We start from the raw sequence: 13,032 nt of genomic DNA on the forward strand, positions 1-13,032 counted from the left end.
TTGCATTGTTATTGCTTTACTATTTGAGTTCTGTGTTGTTCTGCAGTGCATTGTGGCCATGCTATGTGTAGCAACAAGTGCAGGCTGCCCCCAGTTCAGCTGTAGGTTGTGTGAGTTGCTAACAATCCTTTTCACTATATATTTATAAATAAATAAATCTGAATCTCAACTGTAAAACTGCAGTAGGAAGTCAGTAAAAAATACTTCTGTGAAAGAAAATGCGCCAACAAAGTTAAAACTAATTATGTTGTGAAAATTTGTTCTTCAATCATAAAAGGAAAGAAGAAAGTACAATTTGAAGAAAGAATCAGAATCAGGTTTATTATCACCGGCAAGTGACGTGAAATTTGTTAACTTAGCAGCAGCAGTTCAATGCAATACATAATATAGAGAGAATAAAAATAATAATAATAAATAAATAATAAGTAAATCAATTACAGTACACGTATATGGAATAGATTTTTAAAAACGTGCAAAAAAACAGAAATACTGTGTAACCCTTGGGTTCGGCCAGCATGCATTTGTCTAGGGGAAGACAGTCTCTGGCCCAGCCAGAAAACTTGTCTGTATCAATGCTACGTGATGTGTTGTCCGATTACAAATCTGTACCGCAAAACATTGGATATACAATTAAACAATTGAAATTTATAAATCTTAATAAAAACTGTAAGGTTAGTAAAAAAAATAAAAAGAAAAAGGGCCCATTTTAAAGAAACAGTCTAATATGCATGTTGGAGCTCATGGTTCCGTCCATTCATTCTCCACCGACTTCCTCCGAGCGTCACTGACTCTCGGACCGTCGCTCCAAATCCACACCAACTCTCTCCACTCACGTCTTCTCTCTTCATCTCTCCCCGACAAAAGACTGCAAAATCCCTTCTCTCAGACCCACAAGAAAGAATAACACGCCTCTCATTGGCTAGCATACATTCCAAAGCCCCCGTTATCTCCAGTCATAACCCAAACATTACTGCTACAGAGAAACCATTATCTTAACAGTGAAACATTACAGAGAAGCCATTACATTAGCAGTGAAACCTTACAGTGCGTTACACTCTGAACCCACCCCCCCCACCAAATTTAGTCATGCCTTCATGATGCTGAGATAATTCGCCAACCCTTCCTGCAAAACACGAAGTCCAATCCAGGTGTAAAAGGCAGTGACATAAATGGTAGGGGTCACACTTTGTTCCCCCGGTGCTACATAGGCCAGCCTATCTGGTGGTTTCCTAATTCTCTGAGACCTCTGCACCCCCTCACCTAACTCGTCAGGTTCAGACACTACTGGGGATACTTCTGGCCTCCCCCGACCTGTCACTCGGGCCCACCTGCAATACTGACCCCTTTGTCCCGTGGCCAAGCCTGGCTTCCTCCACTGCAGGGTCCTGCTGCAACCCAGGCTGTCCACAGATAGCGCCCCCCACCACTTCACCTGATTCAATGGGAGAAGGGCTGGAAGTCTCTTTCTCAATTAATGGGGAGTTAGCAAAAGGCAGCATGTAACACACATCCAGGTCCTCATCCTGAGAATCAGTATCCCTGTCAGGGATGGGGCCCGGCCTAACCTCGCCTGCTGTGGGCCCTGCAGTCACTCCACATTTCCGCAGAGTCCTCATACTAGGTGTAGTCTTCAAGTCGGGTTCTGGGTCTACCTGCACCTCTTGTCCCGGGGCAGCAGGTGGTTCTGATGGAGAATCTTGTCAGGCCCATTCCCATCCTGTGGTTTCACCCAGGAAACTGATACGTTTGGCATCTGACTCTCCATCACATAGGGCGCAGCCATCCAGCAGTCAGCCAACTTATTTTTCCCAGGTAACCCCAAATTCCCTATGAGGACCCGGTCTCCCGGCAGGAGTTGGGAGAACCTCACCTTTTGATCAGACCCCCTCTTATTTCTTTGATTCTGCTTGGCAGCTGCGACCCCAGCTAATTCATAAGCCCTTTTCAGCTCTCTTCTCATATCAGACACATACTTCAGATGTCTTCAGTGGTAAATTGCCCTCATCAGTCCCAAAACAAAGGTCAATGGGCAACCCTGCCTTGCACCCAAATATCAGATAGCATGGTGAGTACCCAGTAGCTTCATTTCGAGTACAATTGTAACTGTGAACCCGTTGTCCAATATATTGACTCCACCTGCTGTTCTTGCTGATATCCAAGGTCCCCAGCATGTATCCGCCTGGGAAGGCCATGATAGATGAAATACTCCTCCCATTACACTTTGGCCACCGTGGACACCCTCTTGTCCTTGGTAGGAAAAGCCTGTGCATATCTGGTGTAGTGGTCCGTGATGACTAAGACATTCGTCATGTTGCTAGCATCGGGTTGTATTGACAGGAAATCCATGCACACCAGGTCCAGGGGCACCGCACTCTGTAAGAGGGACAAGGGAGCTGCCTGCGTAAGCAGTGTCTTCCACCGTATGCATTGAATGCACGATTTGCAGTATTCTTCAACCTCTGATTTCATTCGGGGCCAGTAAAACCAGTCTCTGAGCAATCCATTGGTCTTTTCCACCCCAAAATGTCCAGAATCATCATGCAGTGACTTCAACGCAATCCTCCGAAACTACTCTGGCAGAACCAGCTGGCAATGCCGAGGTCAGTCTGGGGGTGACCTGACCCGGTATAAGATCTGGTTCCACAACGGCAACCGAGGCCATTCTCTCAATAATATAGGCACCACCGTCTGTTTCATCTTCTCTGCCTGAACCACGTCTCCTTTTTTGACTGCTGACCAAATGATAAGGATGCCCGGGCTGTATCACTAAGCAGCTGCCACTTCCCCAGAACTCAATTCCGGCAGCTGATTTGTCTTCAGAGCAGTCAGGTTACAGTAAACTTGGGGAATGGCCTCATCAGAAACTCCCACTTGATCCACCGCTCGATCCTGCCTCTCCTTTCCCTCTGACTTCAAGGTGATGGCAAACTGACACATGGCCTTCACCCCTGGGGCAGGAACGCTCTCCCACTCCTCGTCCCTGACCAGTCGCTCATGCACCTGTCGGGACAAAGCATCAGTATCAATGTTCCGGCTCCCCAGTTGGTAATTCAGGCTGAAATTATAGGCAGACAACACCGCCAACCACCAATGGCCTGTGGCATCCAGTTTCACTGAGGTCAGGATATAAGTTAGGGGGTTGTTGTCTGTCCTGACGTCAGCAGTTCCTTTAGCAACTGAAAGGCCCCTTCACATTTTGCATCCCACCTCGGTCTAAAGGGCTCTGACAGGCTAAAGATACTCTCCATCCTCCTGTCCTTTTATGCCTCTCCCTTTCTTCCCCCAAGGGAGGGTAACCGCACAGAAGCTGATTCAACGGGTGACTCACTTTTGCTTAGCCTTTCACGAACCCCCGATAGTAACCACAGAACCCGAGGAACAAGAGCAGAGTGTTCACAGTCTGGGGTCTATCTTAGCTGGATTTGTAGCTACTCCATCCCGGAGACTATGTGCCAAACATAGCGAACAGATGTTTGACAGAACTGGCACTTGTCCCGGGAAAGTTTTAACCCTTCAGCTCTCAGGTAGCCCAGCACCTTCAGCAGCCTCACTTCATGTTCTTCCAAGGTGGACCCAAACACTATGAGGTCATCCAGATACACCAATACCTCAAGCAAGTTCATATCACATATCGTCTTCTCAATGACCTGCTGGAAGGTTGCAGGAGCTCCCAATATGCCCTGGGGCATCCTTTCGAACTGGAATAATCCCAGGGCACATATAAATGCTGTTTTCTCTTTGTCGGCCTCACTCACCGGGATCTGGTCATATCCACTCCTCAAATCTAACACACTAAACCACTTCGCACCACTCAGACAGGCCAGTGCATCTTCGACCCTCAGGACAGTATACTGATCAGGGATGGTGTGCCTGTTCAGAGCCCTATAGTCCACACACATGCATACCTTCCCATTCTTCTTTCGGGCCACTACTGTTGGGGACACATAGGGGCTTCGGGACTCAGTGATGATCCCAGCTTCCTTCAACTTACACAAATGCTGCCGAACGTCCTCCACCTCCGCAGGGACCAGTCGCCACGACCTCTCGCTAAACGGGTGTCCTTGGTCACCCGGTTAGTGTGAGGCGTGCTCTTGGAACAACCCACATCAAACTCATCAGTGGAAAAGACACCTTCCAGTTTCAACGTCTTCTCTACCAACCTCCTCTTCCAACCCACAGGAACTGGGGGGTCCCTGAAGTTGAATTACTCAGTAGTCAACTTTCCCCCTTTTTCCGATAGTGTGTCCCTGGCTTGTCTCACAGGGACACAAGACATTACCGTCACTGGGAACAAATGCACCAGGGGCATCCCCTGCTTGAAGGTGATCTCCCTCGTCATGATGTTCCTGACAATCACTGCCATCCTGCTCGCCTGTACAACTGAGGGCTTCTGCAATTCGGGCCTCAACAGTACCCCAGCTGGAAATCCCAACTCCCCCTTGTGGTCTTCCGGAGCGTCCGCTAAGAGAGCCTCGCCCTCAGGCACTCTGGGAAACTTGGGGGTCCCCATCACTCTCGCTACTTCCCCGGGCCGTACTACCATTGGCTTCAACTGGGTGAACCACACAGTCCCTCGTCTAAATTCGGTAACCGGCCCAATGCAGCCACACACTTCCTCAAAAGCAGCTCGAAACACCGGGTGCACGGACAATGTTCCCAGAAAGCTCTCACCAGGCTTCTCCTTGCAGGCCCCCATGAGCCTCCTCACAAGAGATGTGCTGGTCTCCACCAGGACTGAAATGCCACCTTCTCAACATGGTCCGGACAAACCAGCACTTATGTGTCAAGGACCTCAGCCACTCCCACATCAGTCTCCGAAAACTCCAGTTTCACTGACAAATAACCAGCGTGTGGATAATCACCAGCACTAAGACCTCAGATCTCTAGTGCCCGGAATGGTGTCAATGATAAATGCTTCAGATACTGGTTGTAAAACAAACGGTACAACAACGTGACCTGTGACCCGTTGTCCAGTATGGCTTTAGTGTAAATATCCTCTCTCTGTAGCGACACACTGGAGCATGGTCCCACTAAACCTTCAGGAATAGGGCTTTTCGCTTTCGTGGGTTACTTGGTACATTGCTGGAAACGTGTTCCTCCAGAGACACCAGGCCATTCCCTCACTAGGTCTCCTGTAAGTTTCCCAAAACCCCTCTCTGCTTAAGTACCCAGGGGCTCACTCACCGAGGGGCTTCCTTCCACTCACACTCCCGCCTGAAGTGTCCCTCTTCACCACAGTTATAACAGACAATACCAGCCGCACCCCTTCTCGCGGAACCCCGGCCACCCGCAGCCCTCTACATAGTCCGTACCCATAGGGGACCCCTCTCTCTACCAGTCCTATCGACACCCGCTGTTAGCACCCAGGACATCTCAGACAGCCCAACTCTGCCACAATCTCCTTTACCATGCCCCGGGTAGGGCTAGCCATGGTCACTTCACCACAAGGGGCTACTACCGACGACTGTTCCCCACTGATGGAGCCCTTCCGTGCCTCCGATGTGTTCTCCTCTTCCCGTACCTCTCTGATCAGCTCAACAAAAGAAGGAAGGGGGAGCGTCTTATGAGACTGTCGGAGACCTCAAGCAATCAGGTACTGGGACTGGGCACCCTTCTTCTGCTTCTGCTTGGAACGGCGCAAGCACTGCTGGACGTGCTATTCTGGTCCGTGATCTACCTCAGCTGCCTGAATGACCCCTCTGTGCTGCAAGCCATGTAGCTGCCTCTCTAACGAAAAAAATGTAAGCAGAAAGCTGCTTCCCCTTCTCCTGACACATGTTCTGAAACCCATTGGGCTCCCTGTCGGGCCAAAGGTACTCTTCAATGCACCCAGGTCATTGGCAGTGTTGGCTAGGGGCTGCCACGATTTCAGAGCTTTCATCACGTCAGCGCCCAAACCCCTCAAACTTTCAACCAGCCTCTGTCTCTTTACATCACCAGAGCACCGCCACTCATGTAACAACTGAGAGGTCTGCTCTGCCCAGGTCTCATATTCCTCTTCCCCTCGGCGTGAACGTTATTCCAGAGAATATTCTTAGCTTCCGGTGGGGACGCTCTGCCTGTGCACTGGGCCACTTATTTGCCAGAGAGGTAAGGACTGATGCCAACCCAGAACTCTCACTCTTCACTAGGGGACGGGGACTAATCAGACATTTCAAATCCAAACACTCCTTCCCCTCACTCCTCAGAAACAACAGAACTCTGTCTTTGAAGTCTCTGCTCCAAGCAACGGGAAGCTCGACTTGTGACTCATCCCACTCCGCTACACTCCCCTCCTCCCTGACAGTATGGACAGGCCATGGCCCCACCTCACCTGGGGCACCAGGAAGAGTGGACAGTTCCACTACTGCTAAGTCAACGCTAGTCTGAACTAAAACAAGGTCTGAGCCCACCATTTTTTCAAACCTCTGTGCTACAACCACAACTTTGCTAACAGCTTTAACAGTACTCAAAAATCGAATTAACAATTCATCCGGGGTACGAATAGCCACCTGACTCAACACGCATGCTCTAGATACCAGTAACCCCATGGAGGCACATCACCACTCCACATCGGCAGCATCCAGGCCAGCACAGACTTAAACACACAACCCACTGGTTCAATGCTCAGGGCCGTCACACTGCATCCAAAGGAATCAATCCCGGAATGATACCCCCACAATTGTAACCCTCAGGTTTGGCCAGCACGTGTTCGTCTAGGGGAAGGTGGCCTCTGACCCAGCCAAAATGAGAAATCTCGTTTGTGTGCATGCTGCGTGATGTGTTGCCCGGTTACAAATCCGAACCACAAAATATCCGACAGCACACCGGAGGCAATTAAACAAATGAACTTGATAAATCTTAATCGGACTATCAGGTTAGTAAAGAAAATTTTTTAAAAAGGGCCCATTTTAATGAAACAGTCTAATGTGCTCACTGGAGCTCACAGTTCGTCCATTCATTCCCTGTCGGCCTCCTCCATGTGTTGCTGACCCTCGGACCTTTGCTCCAAATACAGTCTGTCCAGGGTCTAGCAACTCTCTCCACTCATGTCTTCTCTATTCATCTCTCGCTGACAAAAGATCATAAAATCCCTTCTCTCAGACCCACAAGAAAAACAACAGCCCTCTCATTGGATGGCGGACATTCCAAAGCCTCCGTTTTCTCTAGTCATAACTCAAACATTGCTTCTATAGAGAAACCATTACCTCAGCAGTGAAACATTACAGAGAGGCCATTACATTAGCAATGAAACCTCACAGTGCATTACAATTGTATATTAAAAAAACTGGAATACTGTCCAAAGGATCAATGTCCATTTATGAATCGGGTGGAAGAGGGGAAGAAGCTGTTCCTGACTTGCTGAGTGTCTCCCTTAAGGCTTCTGTACCTTCTACCTGACAGTAACAGTGAGACAAGGCATGCCCTGGATGCTGGAGGTCCTTAATAATGGAAGCTGCTTTTCTGAGACACTGCTCCCTGAAGTTGGAGTGTATGGAAACTGTAATGCTTCAAAGTGGAAACTAAGGAGATTCAATGTGGAAACTGGAGATTCAATGTGAAAACTGTGGAGATTCAAAGCGGAAACTGTGGAGATTCAAAGCGGAAACTGTGGAGATTCAATGTGGAAACTGTGGAGATTCAGTGTGGAAACTGGAGATTCAAAGCGGAAACTGGAGATTCAGTGTGGAAACTGTGGAGATTCAAAGCGGAAACTGGAGATTCAGTGTGGAAACTGTGGAGATTCAAAGCGGAAACTGGAGATTCAATGTGGAAACTGTGGAGATTCAAAGCGGAAACTGTGGAGATTCAAAGCGGAAACTGTGGAGATTCAAAGCGGAAACTGTGGAGATTCAATGTGGAAACTGGAGATTCAGTGTGGAAACTGGAGATTCAATGTGGAAACTGGAGATTCAATGCGGAAACTGGAGATTCAAAGCGGAAACTGGAGATTCAAAGCGGAAACTGGAGATTCAAAGCGGAAACTGTGGAGGTTCAATGTGGAAACTGTGGAGATTCAAAGCGGAAACTGTGGAGGTTCAATGTGGAAACTGTGGAGATTCAAAGCGGAAACTGGAGATTCAGTGTGGAAACTGTGGAGATTCAATGTGGAAACTGGAGATTCAAAGCGGAAACTGTGGTGATTCAATGTGGAAACTGGAGATTCAGTGTGGAAACCGTGGTGATTCAATGTGGAAACTGGAGATTCAAAGCGGAAACTGGAGATTCAAAACGGAAACTGTGGAGATTCAATGTGGAAACTGTGGAGATTCAATGCTGAAACTGGAGATTCAATGTGGAAACTATGGAGATTTAATGTGGAAACTGTGAAGATTCAATGTGGATACTGTGGGGATTCAATATGGAAACTGTGGTGATTCAATGTGGATACTCGAGATTCAACGTGGAAACTGGAGATTCAGTGTGAAAGGCCAGGTGATGCAAATTTCAAAGCTTAATAAATACTCTGACTCCTCAAACCTCGTCCCAACAATCAGCAGCCATGGGATCCTCTAAGCAGCTGCCTAGCACTGTGAAAATTAAAATAAATGATGCCCACAAAGCAGGAGAAGGCTATAAGAAGATAGCAATACGGTTTCAGGTCGCCGTTTCCTCAGTTCATAATGTAATTAAGAAATGGCAGTTAACAGGAACGGTGGAGGTCAAGTTGAGGTCTGGAAGACCAAGAAAACTTCCCAAGAGAACTGCTCGTAGGATTACTAGAAAGGCAAATCAAAACCCCTGTTTGACTGCAAAAGACTTTCAGGAAGATTTAGCAGACTCTGGAGTGGTGGTGCACTGTTCTACTGTGCAGTGACACCTGCACAAATATGACCTTCATGGAAGAGTCATCAAAAGAAAACCTTTCCTGCATCCTCACCACAAAATTCAGCGTCAGAAGTTTGCAAAGGAACATCTAAACAAGCATGATGCATTTTGGAAACAAGTCCTGTGGACTGACGAAGTTAAAATAGAACTTTTTGGCTGCAATGAACAAAGCTATGTTTGGAGAAAAAAGGGTGCAGAATTTCATGAAAAGAACACCTTTCCAACTGTTAAGCACGGGGTGGTTCAATCATGCTTTGGGCTTGTGTTGCAGCCAGTGGCACGGGGAAAATTTCACTGGTAGAGGGAAGAATGAATTCAATTAAATACCAGCAAATTCTGGAAGCAAACATCACACCATCTGTAAAAAAGCTGAAGATGAAAAGAGGATGGCTTCTACAACAGATAATGATCCTAAACGCACCTCAAAATCCACAATGGACTACCTCAAGAGGTGCAAGTTGAAGGTTTTGCCATGGCCCTCACAGTCCCCCAACCTAAACATCATCGAAAATCTGTGGATAGACCTCAAAAGAGCAGTGCATGTAAGACGGCCCCAAGAATCTCACAGAACTAGAAGCCTTTTGCAAGGAAGAATGGGCGAAAATCCTCCAAACAAGAATTGAGAGACTCTTTGCTGGCTACAAAAAGCGTTTACAAGCTGTGATACTTGTCAAAGGGGGTATTACTAAGTACTGACCATGCAGGGTGCCCAAACTTTTGCTTCGGGCCCTTTTCCCTTTTTTTGCTATTTTGAAACTGTAAAAGATGAAAATAAAAAAGTAATCCTGCTTAAAGTATTAAAGCAATGTGTCATCTTTAACTTTATGCCTTTTGGAAATCAGGTAATCTTTTACTCGCTTAGCTATTCACAGTAACAGAAATTTTGACCAGGTGTGCCCAAACTTTTACATGCCACTGTGTGTATATATATATTTTTTTTTTTCAATTTTTAATATTAACTTGCTTTCTACTTTTTTTCATTTGCACAACTTGATGTCTTTTGCACATTGGTTGTTTGTCCATCTTGTTTTGTCCGGTTTTCATTGATTCTATTGTGACTCTATGTATGTACTGTGAATGTCCGCAGAAAATGAATCTCTGATAATAAATTTATTTTGAACTTTGATAAATGGATGTAACATACCTGAGTAGGAAAACTCAGACTGTGATGTGCGCTCAAAGTCTTGCATTATACCTGTGAGAACAAGGTGCTTCTCTATTGTTGGAGCCTAGTGCTGACCATTGGCTTACAATAAAATGAGAGAATACAAAGTCAAGAAAAGATTCAATATTTTACCTGTTTTGAATGAGGTGACTGAGATATCGAGACACCAGCTGGGGGTGCACCATATTATCCCAGCCAAATATTTGCATCATGCTTATGAGAGGTTGTGGTTGGAGATCTGATGGCGCGGTGCTTGGCATATCTATTGCTAAGAGCGTAAAACCTGAAATATAGAATATTCCTGTTTTATTAAAACCTATACAAACAATGTTAATCCTCAGATAAAAAACTTTCCTTTGTGCATTGGTCACAGCGCAGTATCAGGTTTTATAATATAGCCATAGAGCACTACAGCATAAAACAAACACTTTGTCCCATCTAGACCGTGCTGAGCTATCAATCTGTGCTGTAATGCCCAATGACTCTACCCAGTTTTTGGCTCAAATGATTTTCACAGAATCATTAGTTATAGTTATTAGTCTTATCATTAATCATTAGTTATTAGTCTTATTCATCTCCATTGATGCTGACTGATCTGCTGAGTTCTTCCAACATTTTGCATGTGCTCCTCAAGATTTCCATTATCTGCAGATCTCTTTTTGTCTTTGTATACCACATTTGGAAACATTCTCCTGAACAGTAGGAGCAGAATTCATCTCCCTTTGCTGCGTACTGTGTGCTAAACGGTACAGCACAGTATAGGGCCATCGACCCACAATGTTGTGCCAATCTTTTAATCTACTCCATGATCAATCAAACACTTCCTTCGTACAAAGCCCTCCATTTTTCTATCATCCATGTGCTTTTCACTCTCTTGGGCATCCTTAATATGTCTGCCTCTGCCAGCACCAATGACAGTGTGTTTTTCATATCTGTGTAAAAAAAAATACCTCTAGCATCTCTCCACACTTTCTTTTAATCCTTTTAGAATTAAGCCTACTTGTATGGACCATTGCCACCCTGGGAAAAAGTCCTTGGCTGTCATTTGTCTATGCTTATCATCTTTTACACCTCTATCGTCATCTCTGATCCTCCTTCACTCCAAACAGAAAAGCCCAAGCTTGCTCAGCCCATTCATCATCCCAGTATATGTCCTCTGCACCCTCCCTAAAGCTTCCACATGCTTCCTATAATGAAAGGACCAGAACTGAACACAATATTCCATCTTTTTTTATAGAGCTGTACCACTAAGGCTGTTGTACTCAATCCCCTGATGAATTAAGGCCAACACACCATACACCATAGCACATCCTAACAACCCGATCAGCCTCAGCAGCAACTTTTGAGGGATCTACGCTCCCAGACCCCGGAGATCCCTCTGTTCCTCCACAGTGCTAAGAATCCTGTCATTAACCCCGCACTCGGCCTTATTAGGCAGTTTTCAAAGATCTGTAACAGGGGAGGTACTGACCTGCAGCCACGTCAGCTGTCTGTGAAGAAGGTGTCTGTGACAGTCTTTGGCTCTTCACGAAGGGGAAGAAATTCTTCCAGAGAGCACAGGCGATCGCTAGGTGGCGCTCTTTGGCAACTAACGGTGCTGGAAGGCTGTGAGAAGGCAGAGGATCCTGCTGAGTGAGCTGGACCAGGCGCTTGTTCACGCTCCTGAGAAAGGCAGACCAAATAAAGATATTGTGAACCTTGTAAGGAGTGTTCAGAACCAGAATCAGATTATTATCATCGTCTTATATAACATAAAAATGCAAGAAAATGAAGGCATGCAATAATAGCATTTCCAGTGGACTAGAATATAAAAGCAAGGATGTAAAGTTGAGACTTTATAAAGCACTGGTGAGGCCTCACTTGGAGTGTTGTGAGCAGTTCTAGAGCCCTTATCTAAGGAAGGATGTGCTGACACTGGAGAAGGTTCAAAGAAGTTCAAGAAAAGGATACTGGGATTGATAGGCATCATATGAGGAGCATTAGATGGCTCTGGGCCTGTACTCACTGGAATTCACAGAATGAGGGGGTTTGCAGTTAAACCTATCGAGTGTTAAAGGAGTGAATGTGGAGAGGATGTTTCCTATGGTTTGGGAGATTAAGACCGGAGGACACTGCCTCAGATGTCCATATGGAACAGAAATAAGGAGGATTTTCTTCATCCAGACGGTGGTGAATCTGTGGAATTCGTTGTTACAGGCAGCTGTGGAGACCAAGTCATGGGGTATATTTAAGGCAGAGGTTGATATGCTTGATTAGTCAGGGCATGAAGGAATACGGGGAGAAGGCAGGAGACTGAGGCTGAGAGGGAAATGGATCAGCCATGATGAAATGGCAGAGCAGATTCAATGGGCCAAATGGCCTAATTCTGCTCCTATATCTCATAGTCTTACGAAATGTGTTGCTTGACGGCTGCAGTACAGTGCAAAGTCATAACGTTACCATAAATCACACAGAACGCTTTGCTTAAAATTTCTACTGCTATGCTGTGAAGTATTTTATTTTAGCAGTTCTCTGAAAAAGCAGTGTGCCCTACTGGTTTCGGCTAAAGGAGCCCTGTCGTTTAACTTAAGAATACTGTGTCAGCCAATCACGGTGGTGGGATGGGGAGAAGATTCTAGAGACAGATTTCTGATGGCCAGCAGTCGAGTTTGGGGTATTTTGGCAGGAGATGCAGAGAGGAGAGGATTAGGGAAGACGTCTGACAAATAAGACAAATCTTATTGAATTTTTTGAAGAGGTTACCAGGAAAGTTGACAAGGGTAAAGCAGTGGATGTTGTCTATATGGGCTTCAGTAAAGCCTTTGACAAGGTTCCGCATGGAAGGTTAGTTAGGAAGGTTCAATCGTTAGGTATTAATATTGAAGTAGTAAAATGGATTCAACAGTGGCTGGATGGGAGATGCCAGAGAGTGATGATGGATAACTGTTTGTCAGGTTGGAGGCCGGTGACTAGTGGTGTGCCTCAGGGATCTGTGCTGGGTCCAACATTGTTTATCATATACATTAATGATCTGGATGATGGGGTAGTAAATTGGATTAGTAAGTATGCAGATGATACTA

General features: G+C 46.1%; 1 protein-coding gene across 2 annotated transcripts in view; it reads right to left on the minus strand.

Moving 5' to 3' along the window:
- mms22l (MMS22-like, DNA repair protein) overlaps nucleotides 1–13,032 on the minus strand; it is a 251,378-nt gene that overhangs the window by 53,773 nt on the left and 184,573 nt on the right. For both annotated transcript variants that reach the window (XM_073057520.1, XM_073057519.1), the window contains exons 15-16: nucleotides 11,445–11,635; nucleotides 10,106–10,256 (exon numbers count right to left, since the gene is read on the minus strand). In XM_073057520.1, the coding sequence (XP_072913621.1) occupies nucleotides 10,106–10,256; nucleotides 11,445–11,635 (342 nt within the window). The remainder of the gene's footprint in view (nucleotides 1–10,105; nucleotides 10,257–11,444; nucleotides 11,636–13,032) is intronic.

The sequence above is a fragment of the Hemitrygon akajei genome, chromosome 9 (assembly GCF_048418815.1).
Source record: "Hemitrygon akajei chromosome 9, sHemAka1.3, whole genome shotgun sequence".
In the NCBI taxonomy this organism is placed as follows: Eukaryota; Metazoa; Chordata; class Chondrichthyes; order Myliobatiformes; family Dasyatidae; genus Hemitrygon; species Hemitrygon akajei.